General features: G+C 40.2%; 1 protein-coding gene across 5 annotated transcripts; it reads left to right on the forward strand.

The window, feature by feature from the left end:
- The first annotated feature begins 750 nt into the window (after positions 1–750).
- LOC143879903 (thylakoid ADP,ATP carrier protein, chloroplastic-like) lies at positions 751–17,676 on the forward strand. Of its 5 annotated transcripts, none has more exons than XM_077382573.1 (11): positions 751–1,306; positions 2,387–2,455; positions 2,918–2,980; positions 3,061–3,117; positions 4,711–4,794; positions 4,875–4,943; positions 5,024–5,136; positions 5,243–5,412; positions 15,477–15,555; positions 15,761–15,854; positions 17,632–17,676. In XM_077382573.1, the coding sequence occupies exons 1-11, from the start codon at positions 992–994 to the stop codon at positions 17,659–17,661; spliced, it is 1,143 nt and encodes a 380-aa protein (XP_077238688.1). In that variant the 5' UTR covers positions 751–991; the 3' UTR covers positions 17,662–17,676. The 5 variants fall into 5 exon arrangements, with proteins under 5 accessions (XP_077238688.1, XP_077238686.1, XP_077238690.1 ...); XM_077382571.1 differs by lacking the exon at positions 17,632–17,676 and adding an exon at positions 16,912–17,385; XM_077382575.1 differs by lacking the exon at positions 17,632–17,676 and adding an exon at positions 16,917–17,385.
- The last annotated feature ends 1,069 nt before the right edge of the window (positions 17,677–18,745 follow it).

The following is an 18,745-nucleotide window of genomic DNA, read 5'->3' on the forward strand; positions in this document are numbered from 1 at the left end:
GGCGAAGTACGCTGCTGGATTTTCTGGGTTCAAACATGTGTTCAAAACGTATCAAATACGCCGCCGAGATATCAAGGGGTATGCCGGCGTAAATAGGGTGTAAGCGAAAATAATGGGTACACCGGTGAAATCTCATACAAAGATGTGGTATTATTAGAAGACGCCACAATTCCATATTGATGTCTACGTGTCGTGGATCCGACCGTCTATGCATATTGGCTATTGCCAAGATTTAAACGAACCTAAGGGACTCTGGGTTCAAAGAAAGATTTCAAATCCAAACCAAACCGGCTGTGTATAAAGGCGCTAGCGTTTCAAAAAGTTTTTCAACACGTGTCAAGCATCCATCAGTGTCTAGTTATTTTCGACGACCAAGATAGAAACGAACCTAAGGTTCTGTTGGTTCAAATACACATTTAGGCGAACCAAAAGAAGATTTATGAAGCGCACCAATTTAATGGGCAGTAATGAAAAAGGAGATTTTTGTTGATGTCAGAAGGGTATCAGGGTCTTCTTTCCACCCGATTTTGAAGAATCAATCGTGTTTCATGCTAGTTTTAAAAAGTAGACGAAATCCGTAATTTCTAGAAACTGCTACCACCATTCCGTACTTTTTCTAATTTCAAACGTGGGACTCAAGTACGGAACGGTGGTATTTTAGTAAAAGAAAAATATGTAAATGCTCCGATCCGTGCCGAATAAATAAGTGCACAAAATAAACGATAGAATACAGACGTGCTGTGTGTGGGGGAGCGAAACTATAGAAAAACTAGAGGCCAATAATAAAATTTCCCAACAAGTAAACCCCTTTTCAAAGTCAAAACCCAGTGCGAATGTCAAATCGCCCGTTCTAAAAAAGCCTGTGTTTTTTTTGGTTTCCAAAAGGGTGATACAAAGAGGTCTGTCATCTCTGCAACTCCATTCGCCTTATCTCGTTGGCTTTCACAAGAAATCCTCATATTCTTCTTTGTAAAGTACTCGTTCTGATTAGATGAAAGAGGGCGTATTGACATGGCGCCCAATTCCAGGGTTTCAAATGGTTCAGACAAGTTGGAAAGAAGGAGAAAGAGGAGAAATTGAAGGAGAATTTAGAGGGAAAAAGAGAGGGGTTTTTGCTTCTGTTTCGGTGGAGAAAAAGAGAGATAATTCTGATGAGTTTCCTACCTCTGAGCAATTCTTAAAACATCCTTTGGCATTGTTGGCTTTGGTTCCTAAAGATGCTGCTCTCTTTGCCGCCGGAGCGATTGCCGGAGCTGCCGCCAAGACTCTCACCGCTCCTCTCGATCGCGTCAAGCTTCTCATGCAGGTCTCAATTTTACTCAATTTTGTTAGGAGATATTGATTGGGATTTTCCCCTCAATTTATGTCAGTAGTGGTATTTTGATTTTGCTTTTCAATCATATGCTTATGAAAGTTAATGTAGGTTTGGTTTTTTTTTTTTTTTTTTTTTGGAAATGGGTTTGGTTCTTACTGCAAGTTAATGATGGTTTTCAAGAGGGTTTGCTTCTGAATGCTTCAAATGTTGCCCTTTTTATATGGTTCTTAATTCTGATGCTTGCTATGGGATCTTCTTCTTCTTTTCTTTCATTATATGTGGAAATGGTTTTGCTTCTTGATCGAAAAATAATGCTAGAGAGAGAGAGAGAGAGAGAGAGAGAGAGAGAGAGAGAGAGAGAGAGAGAGAGAGAGAGAGAGAGAGAGAGATGGTACTGCAGGACCTCGATTTCCCTCTAAAATTTAGAAGCTACCTTATGATTAAGAAAGAGATGATTCAATGATTCCCCATCCTCTCTACACATGATACCCCTATTATCAAGTTTAAATTTTTGTATTTTAGCATGTCATATGTATTTAAGTTTCTGGCTAATTCTGTGCAAGGACTCCCAAATTATTGCAACGGGAGAAGCTGGACTATCATCGCGTGCCAAAAGAGAAGGGAAGAAAGAGTTGACTGAGAAGCAAACTTGAGGGTCCTTAGTTCAAGTCTTTTTTTTTATCTTTTTCACATGGAGACTTAAAATTTCCTCCAAAGCTTAAAGGAAAGAAAGATCAAACTCATACTCACCAAATTTGGAAGAATATTTCTTAATGTAGCTCAATTTTGTCTTTCATCTTATACACCCCTATTTTCATTTGCTTGGGAAGCCTAAAAAAAAAATTCTTTTCTTTTCGACTCTTCATCTTTTTTTCTTTTTGATCCATTGAACTTCAAATTTGTTAAGAAATTAGAGGCTGCAAAGTGAAAACAAAATGACTCAAGTGACGAACATGCACATCTAGCATGTAATGCTAATTTTTAGGAGTTAAATTTGAGTCATTTGACACCATAATTTGCGAAATAGAAGCCAGAAATGAAAACTTGATGATTTTATTTTCACTTGGCAAGTGTATTGTGCAGACTCATGGGGTGCGGTTTGTGGAAGGAACTACAACGAAGGGGATCGGTTTTATTGAGGTGCATGCTGTTCTATACTTCTATTTGTTTATATATATTTTTTATTTGTTGTCTTCAAGGTATTCCGAATATTATTCCACCCCCAACCGTCCTTTTGATATTTGATTTGTTACACATGCTTGTTTATGTGTGGTTATTACATTTCAAAATGGTCAAGGGGTTCCCCATGTTTAGCTAATTGGCATGAGTTAGAGACTACATTATTCTGCTTAAATAATTGAGGCTGCTTCTTTGTGGTCCATTCTTTTATCGGAAACTGGTTCTTAATTTTCTTCGTAACGTTTTAAACTTGGTTAATGTGATTCCTAGGATGATGAAGTTGTTTTGTACTTTTGTTTATATTTGAAAATTCAAGCTTATCAGTTACACAATGGCTCAATCGTATCATGAGCTGTTTCCTCAAGTATCTTGTACAGTAATATCTGAGTATAAGAGCACTGTTTCACTTGACATGGATTCCAGGCCATTACATTGATTGGGAAAGAGGAGGGAATCAAAGGCTATTGGAAAGGAAATCTTCCTCAGGTATTTTACATCATCTTGTTTCTCAATGCCAGCAATGTGTTTTCATTCAATATTTTAGAATTTTTTGAATTGTGTCACAGGTCATACGAATCATTCCATATAGTGCTGTGCAGCTGTTCGCTTATGAAACTTACAAGGTATTACGATACCTTAGTGCACCTAACATGTTATACAATCTGATATGGTTGGCTTTGGCCAACAGAACCGGTATTCATTTTGCAGTATTAAAAACATGCTATCTATCTTTTCCATTTTTGGATATAGATATATGTATCTGGTCGATCAACCAGAAATATAGATGGGCCCCATGTTGTTTGAGTGATGCAAGCCATTCACTCAATAGGTCCTGACATAGATAGGGTTAGGGGTGCAAGTTTGGCCCTGTCAGCCCTGACCCGCCTTGAGCCCGAACAGGGTCTGGGCTGGATTTTCCAACCCTGAGGGCTGAGGGCGGGTCAGGGTTCATTTTCTAGGCCTTGAGTTAGGGTCGGGTCGGGTCGGGTTTAGGGTTAATACCTCGGGTCGGCCCGACCCAACCCTAAGTTTTCTATTATAGAATTGAACCATTTGTGCATGTTTCTTTTGCTAATGTTTTCTATTATCTTGGATTGATGTTTCTTTAGATTATTATTATTAATTGATTGTCTCTGCTGCCCATCATGTTGTTGAATTCATATTGTCATATTTTGTTCCCTTTCTCTATTTATTGATCATTTTGTTCTATATGATATGTAGTTGCTTCATTTTTGCCACTCTTAACAGGTATTTGCACTAGGGTCAATCAGGGCCAGCCCGAACTTGGCCCGGTACAATCAGGGCCAATCAGGGCGGGCCAGGGCCGCGCTGAGCCCTGTAGGGCGGGCAATGGGTTGAGGTTTTTCGGCCCTGACTCAGGATCAGGGCGGGTCAGGGCCGAGATAATGGGATCCAGGGTTGGGCTAGGGTTTTGAAAAACCCGACCCTGTTGCAGCCCTAGATAGGGTGCACCCAAAAAATCATCTCCATAGGATCCAAGGTTTTAAATTTTGGTTTCGGTGGTACAGTTTCAGTCACCGGGCCGAAATCATGTAAAAATATGATTATGATTTATTTTTTTTAAAATTTCGACGGAAATGTTTAAAAATTCGGTGTAAATTTTGGCGATTTCAGTGGAAATTTTGGCTATTTTGGTGAATATTTCATAAATTTCGGTGGGAATTATAACATTTCAGTGGACTTTTTAAAAATTTCGGTGGATCTTGTAAAAAAGGCTAAAAACGAAATTTCAACCAAAATTTCGGTGAGATTTCGGCGAAATTTCGGCGAAATCTTGTAAAGAAACGACTTCATGTAAATTTCGTATTTAAAACCATGATAGGATCATGCTAACCCTTGCTTTGTGGAGGTTTAAAATGGATGGCTATAAAATGTGTCCATTTTGTCCCTCCACAAATCGAATGGTTAGGATGATTTTATAGAGATGATTTTTTGGGTACACCCTATCTATGTCTATCAAGTGAATGGTTTGGATCACCATTCAAAAAAATAAAATCAATCATGGTTTCCTCTGGGCTATCCGAACTAGTATTTAGTTTGCATTGTCCGAGACAAGTTATCTATGATCTACCTTTTGCATTTTTGGATATTGAAAGTTATTAATATTATCTGGTATGGCTGCCTTTGGTCTATGGAACCAGTACAGTTTGCAATGTCCACGAGTTGTGATCTATCTTTTGCATTTTGGGATATAGAAACTTTTCAGAGGAAAGGATGGGGAGCTCTCTGTTGTTGGGAGATTGGCAGCAGGGGCTTGTGCTGGCATGACCTCCACTTTTGTAAGTTTTTTCTTGACATGGACTTACTTTTACTGTAGTTTTTTTTCTATTTGTGTTTAATATTTGATTACTCTTTGTAGGTAACATATCCTTTAGATGTCCTGAGATTAAGGTTAGCGGTTGAACCTGGGTGCAAAACTATGTCTGAGGTAGGAATTATCAAGTTGTAAGGGTGTTTCCGACTTGGACACTGATACTTAATAATGCATGCTGATGGATTATTTTTCAGGTTGCGCTAAATATGCTTAGAGATGAAGGAATTGGTTCCTTTTACAGGGGTCTTGGACCATCTCTTCTTGGAATTGCACCTTATATTGCTGTGAACTTCTGCATTTTTGACTTGTGAGCTTTGCATTTTTATGTTCGTTTGTAGTTTGTACTTTGTACAGAATTGAACCAAAAACTGAAACCAGACTGAAATGTTGCTATTTGGTGTCTAAAATGCTAGGATCAAGAAATCCCTACCAGAGAAATATCAAAAGAGGCCCGAGTCATCTTTTGTTACGGCTTTGGTGTCAGCAACCCTGGCTACTGTTATGTGCTATCCTTTGGACACTGTGAGAAGACAGATGCAAATGAGGGGTTCACCATACACAACAGTTCTGGATGCTTTCCCTGGTAAAATTTTGATTACTTGCAACTGTTATAGCCTTGCCAAGCGAATTGGCTCTTCTAGAGTACTTATTATGCTGATGTCATTTATGATTTTTTTTTTGCCTTCTTTGGTTTTTATTTCAATTAGGATTACAGATGCTTTGATTGTTTGTGCATTGGAGAAAATATTATACTGATTCAGAATTGGTTTTGTTGAGAGGAGAAGAGATTAGAGAGAAAAGGAAGAAGTTAGGGTTTACTCCCCCTTACTTTAGTATTTATATATAAAGAGAACATACAAAGACCACTATGCCCTTAGGCTATGCAATACACCTTCTAACACTCCCCCTCAAGCTGGAATGTATATATTGTACATTCCAAGCTTGTTACATATGTCACTCAATTTTGTATAGCTTAAGGGCTTTGTGAACACATCTGCTAACTGATCAGCAGATCTCGTGAAAGAAACATGAATCTCGCCTCTTTGTATCCTTTGGCGAATGAAGTGGCAATCAACCTCTATATGCTTGGTTCTCTCATGAAAGAATTGGTAGCTATATGAATTGCAGCTTGATTGTCACAATACAGCTGAGCTGGAGCAAATGAAGAGAAACCAATCTCTGAAAGGAGAGAACGTAACCAAATAAGCACCCCGCTGGTATGAGACATAGTACGATACTCTGATTCGGCACTCGACTTGGAGACTATGTCATGCTTCTTACTTTTCCACGACACTAGATTGCCACCAACAAAGGTGCAATATCCAGTGGTAGATCTCCTATCTGCTGGAGATCCTGCCCAGTCTGCATCACAGAAGCCTTCTACCTGGGTATGACCATGCTTCTTGAATACGAGTCCTTTCCCTGGTGCTTCTTTCAAGTAGCGAAGAATTTGAATCACTGCTGCCCAGTGAGAAGTACGGGGTGAGCAGTCAGCCAACAACAAATGATATATCTGGACGAGTGACTGTAAGATATATGAGCTTACCCACCAGCCTCCTATATCTGCCAGGGTCATCTAATAAATCTCCTTCTTCTGGAAGAAGTTTCCTATTTGGGTCCATGGGAGCAGACGCAGATTTCACTCCAAGGTGACCTGTCTCCTCAAGAAGATCTAGTACATATTTCCTCTGTGAGAGGGAGAGACCTCTAGTAGAATATGCAACCTCAATGCCAAGAAAGTATCTGAGACGACCCAAATCTTTGGTTGAAAACTCGTTCTGCAAGAAGGTCTTCAACCTGCGTATCCCCTCTGAATCACTGCCTGTAATGATGATGTCATCGACATATACTATCAATAGCACACAACCAGTAGTGGAATGAGAACTGAAGACGGAGTGATCAACTGCACATTGCTTCATGCCATAGTGCATGATAGCATCACTGAATCGTCCAAACCAGGCTCTAGGAGACTGCTTGAGACCGTATATAGACTTCCGCAACGGACATACTGAGGAGGACATCGCCCCCTGAGCAACATACCCAGGAGGTTGCTCCATATACACTTCCTCAGTAAGCTCACCATGTAAAAATGCATTCTTGACATCTAACTGATGCAGAGGCCAGTCATGTGTAACTGCAAGAGATAGAAGAACACGAACAGACGGAATCTTAGCGACCGGCGAAAAAGTCTCTAAATAATCAACACCAAAGGTCTGAGTATAGCCTTTTGCCACCGACCGCGCCTTAAGGCGCTCAATAGTACCGTCAGGTAAGTGTTTGACCTCATAAACCCAGCGACAACCAACTGGTCGAGCCCCAGGAGGAAGAGGAACTAACTCCCATGTCATATTGGCCTGGAGGGCCTCCATCTCAAGATCCATGGCCGCACGCCATCCCGAATGATCAAGTGCAGCTGGTAAAGACTGTGGCAAAGAAACAGAGGACAAAGAGGAAACAAAACTCCGAAACATCGGGGTGAGAGAATCATATGAAATAACAGAGGAAATCGGGTGAGCAGTACTGTGAGAACGAGTACGAGAAGCAATGGGAAAATCTGAAGTAGGAGTAGAAGAGATAGGTACTTGAGATGTTGGGGGTGTGATCCCCGGCTGCAAGGACGATGGCGCAGGCGGAGGAGGATTAGCTGTAGATCTCGGTCGACGAGGATGAGCTGTAGATCTCGGCCGACAAGGATATGTCTGCGGAGGAGCGGGAGGAGGAGCCTCAGGAGCCTGTAGGGATCACAAACAGGAATAGTCTCAGGAACTAATACAGGAGGGGAGAGGAGAGGAGCCTCAAGGGTGGGGAGGGGAAGAGGAAGGTCCGAGTCAGGACCTGTGGAAGGAGCCTCATGAGAAGATACAAAGTAGGACTCAGACTCGAAGAATGTGACATCGGCAGACACAAAGGACCGACGCAGGCGAGGACTGTAACAGTGATAACCTTTATGGGTACGAGAATACCCAAGAAAGATGCATCGTTCAGCCCGAGGGTCCAGCTTATCAAAGCCAGGACCAAGGTGGTGAACAAAACACACACACCCAAAGACCCTAGGGGTGATAGGAAAGGGGTCATGACCAGGGTATAACACATCAAAGGGGGAAGAGCCACCAAGAACCGAGGATGGAAGCCGGTTGGCAAGGTGGCATGCAGTAAGAACAGCATCACCCCAATAGCTCTTGGGAACTCGCATCTGAATAAGAAGAGAGCGAGCCCCATCAAGTAAAGAGCGCATCTTCCTTTCAGCCACACCATTCTGCTGAGAGGTGTGAGCACAAGAAGACTGGTGGAGAATACCCCGACTGGAAAGAAAATCCTGGAACCCATGGGTAGTGGAGAAATATTCTCTAGCATTATCTGTGCGCAAGCATTTGAGGGTACAATCAAACTGATTTGTAACCTCAGAATGAAAAGTACGAAAAGCAGAGAAAACCTCAGAACGATCGTGAAGCAAATACAGCCAAGTCATGCGAGAATAGTCATCAATGAAAACAACAAAATATCTATATCCAAAAATAGAAGGAGTTCTCAGGGGACCCCATACATCAGAGTGCACTAAAGCAAAAGGGTGCGAGGCCCGACTAACAAGCCTAGAGGGAAAAGACACACAGTGGTGTTTTCCAAGTTCACAGGCTTCGCACTGAAAAGACTGAATAGGAACAGAAACTATAGAGGTGCGCCGTAAGCGCTCAATGCATGGATGACCAAGGCGGGAGTGCCACTGGTAGGCGTCGACAGAACTGTGTAAAATGGTACAGGGGGGACCTCCATCCAGACGATACAACCCATCTACCTCACGTCCTTTACCAATCGTCCTCCCAGTCGCAAGATCCTGTAATAAGCAATAAGATGGATAAAATGAGACATAGCAGTTAAGATATTTAGTGAGCTGACTGACTGAAAGTAAGTTAAAGGGAGGTTGGGGAACACAAAGCACAGAGGAGAGGGTAAGACCAGGGTAGGGAGAGGTACTCCCTGTACCAGAAATGGGAGTAGTACGGCCATCAGCGAGGGTCATAGACTGAGAGGAAAGAGGGTGAAAAGACCTAAGTGATGATAGAGTACCTGTCACATGGTTCGAGGCTCCCGAATCAATGATCAAGGAGCTCGAGCTACTGAGAAGAGAGGCAGGAGTGCTACCTGGCTGTGCAAAGCCAGCACTGGGAGGATGGGCGGCCAAGCGTAGGCGCTGGAACTCATCATAGTCGGCCTGAGTGAAAGACAGTACAGCTGGGCTGGAGCCGGAGGAAGATGCTCGAGGATCAGGGTCGTCTAGAGTAGAAAGGTGCGCTGATCGCCCGAACTGAGATGGCGGCGGGGGACGACGCTCAGGATGTAGCACATAACAGGTCTCATCACGGTGGCCCTCGCGCCGGCAATGTGTACAATATGGACGAGGTCGGCCACCATATCCCCTGCCACTAGAGAAATCCGTACCCATGGTACGTTCGCCACGGCCACGGCCTCGGCCAAACATCCCATCACCACGGGCAGGACGATCCCCTACTGCATATGCCGCGGTAGCATGACCATAAAAAATAGCAGGAGTAAGAGAGGCTCCACCTAGACACTGTTGTGCCCGCTGATAGACCTCCTCGAGGGAAGGCATAGTGCCAGAACAAAAAATCTGCTGGCGAAAAAACATAAACTCGGGGCCCAAGGTCTCGAGAAACTGAACAACTCGAAGCTGATCCCGCTGTCGAGCGGCGACGGCTAAGTCTGTCGTCAAGGGCAGAAAAATGTCGAGCTGCTGACAGTGAGAGACGAACTGATCATAGTATGTAGAAAGAGGGGTGTCACAACGCCGAAGATGCATCCACTCAGAATATGTGGCACTAATATGGGAGAGGTTACCGACGCCTGAAAACATAACCGCAGTATGATCCCAAATCCTCTTTGCAGTCGGAAGCTGCATCATAGTCCCTGAAATCTGTGGGATCATACTCTGCCAGAGTAAACTACGGATATGAGCATCATCCGTTTCCCGCTGCTCACAAGTGGGATCCAAAGCCGCAGGAGGGTCACGACGTATGGTGTAGACCTTCCTTTTGGCAATGAGATAAACTTCCACCGCCACTTTCCAATTCATGTAATTGGAACCATCAAGCTTGACCGTGGTCATCGGGAGGAAGGAGGCATCACCCGATGAAGGGGAAATAGGGGTAGAAGAAGAAGAGGTTTGCCCGAGAGAGGGATTGTCTACAATAGGAGGATCCATAGAAGGAACGAAGGCAAAATAGACAACACACGACGTCAAAGTAAGGGACAAGAGAAATGAAAAGGCCTCTAGGGCATAAAGAGACCACTATGTGTGGTGAGAGAATATGGCGCGACTCCGACGAAGGAGAGGAGAGAAAAAAGACATAATAGGGCCTCTAGGGCATAAATGGAGAAGATGAAAGGTCGGAGTCGCGGAGCGAAGAAGAAAAGAGGGGCGGAAGAAATTTAGACCATAGAGAGAAAGAGGGTTAGAACTTAGGGTGGGAGGGTAGGGTTAAGGATTTAAGGTTTCATGAGGGATAGGAAATGGGATTAGTAGCGAAAAATGAGGGTTTTAATGAGGGAAAGGAAGGGAGGGGTGAAAATGGGAAGAAAGAGGAAGAGATTGGGGTGGAAGAGAGAGAGAGCGAGGGAGGAGGAGGAGGAGCAGGGGCGGAAAAAAAAATAAAAAATTGGCTGGGGCGAGTGGGAAGGGTGGGCGAGAAGAAGGAGAAAAAAAGGGAGGAGCGTGATGGAGGGAGGGAGGAGAGAAGAAGGAGAAGGGGAGCTTCTCCAATGGTCCCTAGGGCACAAAAACCCCTAGGGCTCTGATACCATGTTGAGAGGAGAAGAGATTAGAGAGAAAAGGAAGAAGTTAGGGTTTACTCCCCCTTACTTTAGTATTTATATATAAAGAGAACATACAAAGACCACTATGCCCTTAGGCTATGCAATACACCTTCTAACAGGTTTCATAATCTTCTCGCATTTGATTATTTCTATTTCAAACTTAGAGATAATTTGCATGGTGGAGGCACCGTACTTGATCTATCAAAAGTCAGAATACGAATTTACCAATTGTTCTAGGATATGTGATGTTTCTTGCCATTATTATTAGAGTTGATGGGTATTCTCCTTTATTTTTCCAGTTCAATATTCTATCATTCTTGAATTGTCCCTTTTGCATCACAACTGTGTAAAATTGAAAGATGGAGGATGGGAACAAGAGGTTGGTCTGTTACGTCATTGAGATCCTTTGGATTTCCTCAAAGAACCTCTAAACTCTTTTTGAAAATCCAGGATGTTATCTCAAGTACCTGTGGTGGAGGTGGCTGAGATGGGTCAGTCTGGCATTTCATCAATTTTTTTTAGCTCTCACCTAAATTTTTTGAGTACCCAATCTAGGTTTCTTAGATTTGAAAAAAGTTCAGTTCCCTTTAAGTCAATTACCCTGGCTGCCAACTAGGATGAAGTTTCCAAGTACTACACTGAATTTTTAGATGTTTCTCTCAGCAATCATTTCCCAATTGGATTTTGGCAATCTCACCCTTTAGTTGGGTAAGAGTGAATCTCACGTTTGCTCATTTAAGGGGAGTCATCTGTAATGCAGATGGCTTGATTTTCCATTTTGCAAATGGACGAGACGAAAGGCAGACTACCAATTATGAGCATTAGGGTTAAACATAGTAAGTGATTACGTATATGAAAGGGATAAAAGTGCTCATCAAGCATCTCTAAATATAATAAAGTAGAAGCTATAAAGGATGAATATTCTGTTAAATCTGACATCCTTTTACTGTTAGTCCATCACTCCATCTCAAGCTCCCGAAGAGTCATGGGGCACCATCATGGCCTTGCTAAGCAAGAACTGATGATGTGCAAGCATCTTAGACTCTGTGAAAGAGTCTATGAGCTATAATTTGTAGAAATGTGCATACAGGAAGACTGTGGTACTTGCCCTAACCTGAGGGAAAATCCTGAAATCTAGGGAGATACTTTCCGAAATTTAAACTTAGGATTTCAAACCTAGCAGAATATTGTGTATCAGCCATAGCAAGAAAGACTTAAAAGTACATAGCAAGTCTGGACGAACTCCCTTCAGATGTTGTTTTGCATCTTAATTTTGATGGAAGTAATATAGAAATTTAGGCTCATGGGATTGATTGGGTCATTTGTAGTTCTAAAAAAGAGTTTCTTGCTAATTGCATTCGATACAGTGGGGGAATGATCCAGGTGGATCTCAGAGGTATGTGAGCCAATATCAGGGGGTCCCACATGCATGAAAATTTCCGCATGTGTGCATGTTGCACATGTGTAAAGAATACTATATGCATCAAGGGGGTGTCATAACACATCTAGGAGGAGGTATCTCCCGTATTCTGTTGGAAAATTACCTATTTGGTAGGAAGGAGAAAATATCTGTAGGAGAAAATATCCCAAGAGAAAATCTCAATCTCCTATTTCATAGGAGGGAAAGGATAATTCATAGCAAACTTACCATAAGCCAGCAACTTGCTTTTTGTAGTAAGTCCACAATTTAATATTTATAGTAAATACACAATTTACTATTTTAGTAAGTACTAAAACTTACTACTTTTAGTAAGTACGGGATTGAAAGGAACCCTTACTATTATAAGTAGGGAGGCATGCATCTCAACCAAGGGAGATATAGGGAAGAAAAAGGGATTGAATAAGACCCAAGTCTTGAGGCTTTGAAGAAGAAGAAGAAGAAGAAGAAGATCTCCTTCGTCTGAAAAGGAGGCATTGTGCACTGGGACGTAGATTTGAGAGTAACGAGTATCTCTCCGACTCCTTTTTTCCTATGATTAATTTCTTCTTATTATTGAATTGATGTTCCTTACCTACATGTTATAAGTAGAGGAAGTAGTCTGTTAGTTTGTTTAGATGTTAGTTTATTTATCTTCCTAGGTTGGAAAGATAACTGGTGCTATGTTTAGTCTTTCTAGTTATTGAAAGAGTCTTTAGAGAAGGGTTAGTTTTGCCCCGTGTTATGTTTAGTCTTTCTAGTTATTGAAAGAGACTTTAGAGAAGGGTTAGCTTTACGTCTCTATTTTATTGATTGTGTGTTTGTCTTCTTGTCAATCCAATTTTAGATGCATGCATAGAAGGTGTGATGGAATGCCTCATCAGCTAAATCGGATTATCAGCCATATAAATTCCCCAATCACATATTATTAATATCCAAAAATATAACTCTGGATCACTGAAACTCTTGGGTTGTATCATCATTTATGTAGACTCTGACCTATTTTACGGTATGGACATGTCTCCTGAGTATCACTAGATGGATCAATCATGACATTCTTTCTCCTCGAGGCTTATTCATGCATTTGATGAAATTTCAACATTCTCAGTTTCATTTCTGTTCCCATTTCATCATTCTCATGCAGACTTGTTGTGGTAGGCATGCTGCAACATTTTGTATTTGTGAATTTTGGTTTCCTATTTGTTTGTGGTAGTATTATTAGAATATGCTTTTTTAATGATCTATTAGAATATGTTGTTAACATGTCTAGTTGTCTCTACTCGAGCATAGAGGGTACCATGCGATTCTCATTTTCAGTTTGGTTAATGGGTATTTCCATGAAAATGTAGGTGTATTTCTAGTATTGTAAAACCCCTAGCTTTTGGAGACATACATCATAGTTATATGAAGTTTATTTAGGGTTTGGGCCAAAATTAAGTCTAATACTAGCTTGACTTGTTTTCATTCATTTTAGCAAAGAAATTATTTCATTCTAGAAAAGGAGAGAAAAAGCTTTCTGTTAGGTTTCAGCCCCATGGGAATCTAGCACTATCAGTGTATGCAGTAAGGAAGAAATTCTTTAATCCATGGAAAATATCCAATTTCCCTTGCCAATATTTTTTGGGCTGCACAATGACGGATGGGTTGAGAAGCAACGTGTTGAGAGATGTAACATACCTCAAATAGTCACCCTTTCCCTTTGGGTAGCTTTGAATTTTTGGTGGATTCGTATGCTTTTGCAAATTTGCAAACTACTATTTATCCTAAATGTATCTCGAGTATTGTCACTTAGATTTGCAGATGATGTGTATTAGTCTTTTCGGGGTTTGTTTTTATGCTGTTGCATGTCAATAGTCAAGTTTAAATTGTTTGGAGTATTGCATGTGTGTATTGCTTTTATTTAATGCAAGCTAGCCATTTGATGTGTTCAACTTCAGACGCCCCGCTAGTTTCAAACTCTTCAAATTTTTATTGGGAAGTGAGGTTTGAAATTTGAACTATCTTGAACGTGTACTTCATCTCTCTGGTCTTGAGGCTGAGATATGCAAGAAGAAATCAAACCACCGGCTATGGTGAAATTAACTAAAAATCAACAAAAATAAATGTGAAGTCATCAAGCAGATATTACTGTACTACAGCCACTAGGAGTCTCCATTATGTGTAGTAGGGGGAAAAGGTGAATTAATAGAATGCGGGTGGGGTTCTTACACTCTTTAAATTCAAGGTTAATAAGAGTGTTAATTTGCATCCTTCTAGAAATAGTGGTCTTTTGAGATGATGTGCTATCAGTGGAAGAAAGCCATCCGGTGCAGGACTCACAAAATTGGTATCTTAAATTGACTCCAGACGCAATCTTTGTTTAAATGATTTGGAAAATGATTTTCAAGCTATTTTTCATCCCTTGTGGCCAGCAATATTTGGTCAGTGTTGTAAAGCTGGTTCCAAGCGGCTCTCTTTATCAAAGAATAAACTAAGGTGGCATGCATCAAATGGGTCTAAATCATTATGTCAATAGGCAAGCTAAGTCTTTTGTTAACATAATTTTTCTTGTGCAAATTTGGAATGGTGAAACTTTTGAAACTGTAGTACTATCTTTGTATCGAATTCGATCCAAAACCAAAACTTGGTTTTGTAAGCAATTATCGTGGAAACAGAACAATGGATGGTTGACGTGAAGATCACTCAAATTCATGATGACATACCTCCCGTCCCAAAAATCATTGAAGTGATTTGATGCAGACTACTTGGATAGGGGCAACTTAATATGCGTAGGGGCATGTAAGATCAACCCTGGTTTCATCAGTGAGAACAGCTCCGTTGAGATTCCAATGGAGGATATCTGCCAACACTGCTGTGTGGATGTGAGTTTTCCTTGCTCTTTTCAAAGGTGTATAGGCTTGAATTTTTTCTGGGTGTCACCACCTTCAATTTGAAGAGCTCTCAATGAGGATGCATTAAGAGGTTTTGAACAGTGAATATAGGTTAGCATACATTTTTGGACTCTTGTGTTCAGGCATTGGGAAGTGTTGTTCTCTGAATGGGTAAAGCATACCATTCCTTATTCTAATTCTTTAATTCTCTGTTTCCCTACTTTTCTGGATAATACTCAGCACCGGACAAAATTTGTTGTGTGAAGAGTTTGCCTCGGAGAAATTTTGATTCTCTCTTTCCCTTCTTTTCTGAGTCTTGTGACATTTAATTTAACCCTTAAATCTAGGAGATAGAGATTACAAGATTTAACTTTTCATGTTTAATGACACCAGTCTTCATTGTGTTTCAGAAAAAGCTCATCCAATCTCAAACTCGTGCAAGAAGTTTATTACTCATTTGGTTTTCAATTCAGACTTCCTTACACCTGTTGCCCAAAAATATGCTTTTCTAATTGCTAGATATAAATGCAGGTATTGTGGCACGTGATGGTGTCATTGGATTGTACCGGGGGTTCGTGCCCAATGCTTTGAAAACCCTACCAAGCAGCAGGTCTGTTTCCATCTCTTTGAAGCAGTGTTTGTGTCTGTCATATAATCTTTTTTTTTTATATAGTTGAATGAATCTTGAACTGATGTTGCCACTCCCACTTAGAAAACTAGATGCCTTGGGTCATAAATTATCTTATTTTCTGCTATTGTTTAGTAGTTGTTCATGTGTTACCGTGCTCATTTCCTAAGGGATTTGTCTTTTGCAGCATTAGATTGACCACATTCGATACTGTAAAAGGTCTGATCGAAGCCGGTCAGAAAGAGTTTCAAAAAATTGTTGAAGAAAACAAGGGAAAACTGGTAAGCTGAAGTGCCTACACTTTCGCTTTTCATGTGTCTTGTTTTCCTTGTCTCAATTTTTTTGCTTAAGTTAAACAAGTTCGTGAGGCCGATGTATGATATTTGAGAGTTTGGTTTTTTGCCATTCATAATTGATTAGTGTTTTTTTTTCCGTAAAGAAGTGTAATAACTGATCTTGTTTCGAGTCCTGAATTTGGTAAGAGTTTCTAAAATTACTCGAAGAAATGTTGATGCTTTGTGATGCAAAAAAACTGAAAGAAATATAAAGTTTACAAATTCGAGTTAAGGATTATTACTTTGATTAAATTGACTAATTATCAAAACAGAGAAAGATGGATGTAGAAGCATTAAATCCTTGGTAGCTCTTCATTGTTTAGGTCTTGCCTCATATGCCTTTTTATTGATGAATAGAGTGGGAGTCCACCTGGGGCCATGCATTCAACTTGATAGGAAAGATTCGAGAAAGAGAGCACACTCCTCATCTGAAGAGAGAACCCTAGATTTTCATCAGCTAAGAGCAAAGGCATGCAAATGGTTTGTGAGGGATACAGCTCTTTATGAAACCCACTTCTCAAGTCATATACAAAGTTGTTTCCCTATTGGAAAAATACCTCTAAATTCTGTCTCTCCATACAGCTACCTCCTAATTTTCACATTGGGTCTCCTAAGAACTTGTTTTGTAGCCATCACCAAATTTCACAAACAGAAGCTAGTGAGCACAGATCAAGTCTCTACTGTTCATGTTTTCATCCATCAATCTAAATAAAATCCATACGATCTAATGGTCGAAATCAATGCCCCAACAATCACATTTCTGTTAATTATAAAATCCTCACGATCTAATGGTCCTAGGTCAATGTCCTAATCAATCACATTTCTGTAAATAATAAACCATGCTCATTAGAAAATTTAAAAAAAAATCCCAACATTAACTATTTCTCATGTTTGGCAACATTTAAAAATCTCCCAGTTAGCCTACACGTTATTTTGGCTGTCTTAAACTATGCTGTTTTGAATTGCTTGTATTGTGAATCGAATGATCTGTAAATTCCCCCAGTGCAGGATCAAACTTGATGTGAATCCAAAGACAAGATGAGATGTAGAAACACAAGAGGCACAAAGCAAGAAAAGCAAGAGTTACTTGGTTTGGCCGTGTGCCAACGTCTATGGGAGAAGAGGGTTTCACTATTTCAAAATTGGAGCTACAAATTCGCTCGCTACCGTTTTTCTTTGCCTATAAATGTGAAAATTCTATGATGATATTACATCAAGAATTATCGAAATGCCCATATTGAAATCTGAAAAATAAATTTTCTCCTGTTTGGATTGCAAGAAAAATATTTTCTTTCGACTTTTTTTGTTTCAATAATTTAGTGGGAAATGAAGGTTCCTCGAAGTAGGAGAAAATTTTAGAAATATCTTTCCTTTCAAAACTTTTCCCAAAAATTCTTGCAATCCAAACAGGCCTAAAGCCCTAAGTCCCAAGTCCTAACCATGTGCTAATGCCATGATTTGAGCCATTTGGACGTCATGTGGGCAAACCAAATGGTGCATTGCATGGCATGTATCTAACAATATTGCATTTGTATAAGAAGATACCTGCCCTCTCTTCTTTTGTGCATATAGGCATTATTCTGTTTATTTTAAGATATTAACTACTCTAGTTGGCTGTTTATGGTTCTTTGGGGATTTTAACAGCAGATGAGAGAGTGTAAAATAGGAAATTTATAAAACATGAGTAGAAAAGCTATTAAACACTAGCCCTCGATGATGGCAGGAGAAGATACTAGTACGATCGGAGGGTTAGGATGATCCTATGGAGAAGATTTACGGGGCCCAACAAATGAACGGTTTGGTTCATCCTATGAAGTGGGCCCAGCTGTACTTTTAAGTTTTAACTATGTGTAGACATCTCGGTGTGAAACTACCAGTTTACTCTAAAATCTTAAGCTGTTTGAGAAAGGCGTTATTTATCTATTATACTTTTAACAACTTTCAAACAAAGAGTAAGGATGGTTATGAATCTATTAACTTATTTTAATTCTATTTTTCTTTTTATGAAATAAAATTACTTCCCTGAGGGCTTGTTGTTGTTGACTTTACCTCCGAATTAAAATTTGGTGTACCTGATTTCTGTAAAAAAACAAAAATTAGATGATGTTAGGTAACCTTTTTAATGCGTCGAGATAATGCCCTGACTATCTCTCTCTCTCTCTCTCTCTCTCTCATTATCTGAATTGCACGATCAAATAGATCTGAACCACACCACTATAACACTCTAATTGCCCAGCAAAAATATAAAATCCGAATAGGAGTAAGAGGATAAAAGATACAATTGAAAACTAGAAAGGCATGAAGAACAAGAGAGCACATTTCAAAATTTTGAATTTGGTGGAAAAACTCAAATTAAGGAGAACTCAACTCAATTAAGCCTTTGTTCCAAACTAGTTGGGGTCGGATAGTTTAGAGAAACTTTTTTAATTAAGGAGATTTTTTTTTTAAATAGTTTTTTATATTACAATGCTAACAAGTGCATATGATAATCATACTACTACTAAAAATTTCAGGTGGGCTCTAACTTAAATTAGTAAGCACATTCGGATCAAGATTCTGATAAGAGAAGTGACATATTCATCCCTTTCTTTACAATTTACCTGGGACAGCCCCTAGAGTATTTAACTATTTATGATTACTCTTTTCCATGAAATCTTTTTTTTTTACTAAAATTGGAATTTTTCCCCAAATTTGCAAATCTACTAGACCCTGGAATTTTTTCGCGTGCAATAATATTTTTCACGGAATTTTTTCCAGAGATCCAGATTATTATGTCACGGATGGGATAATTTATATGGGGGAAGGGTGTGCATGCACGTGCAGCCAAAAAAAAACAG

The sequence above is a fragment of the Tasmannia lanceolata genome, unplaced genomic scaffold (genome assembly GCF_043159265.1).
Source record: "Tasmannia lanceolata isolate RefF3 unplaced genomic scaffold, GAP_Taslan_0.1 ptg000006l, whole genome shotgun sequence".
Classification (NCBI taxonomy): domain Eukaryota; kingdom Viridiplantae; phylum Streptophyta; class Magnoliopsida; order Canellales; family Winteraceae; genus Tasmannia; species Tasmannia lanceolata.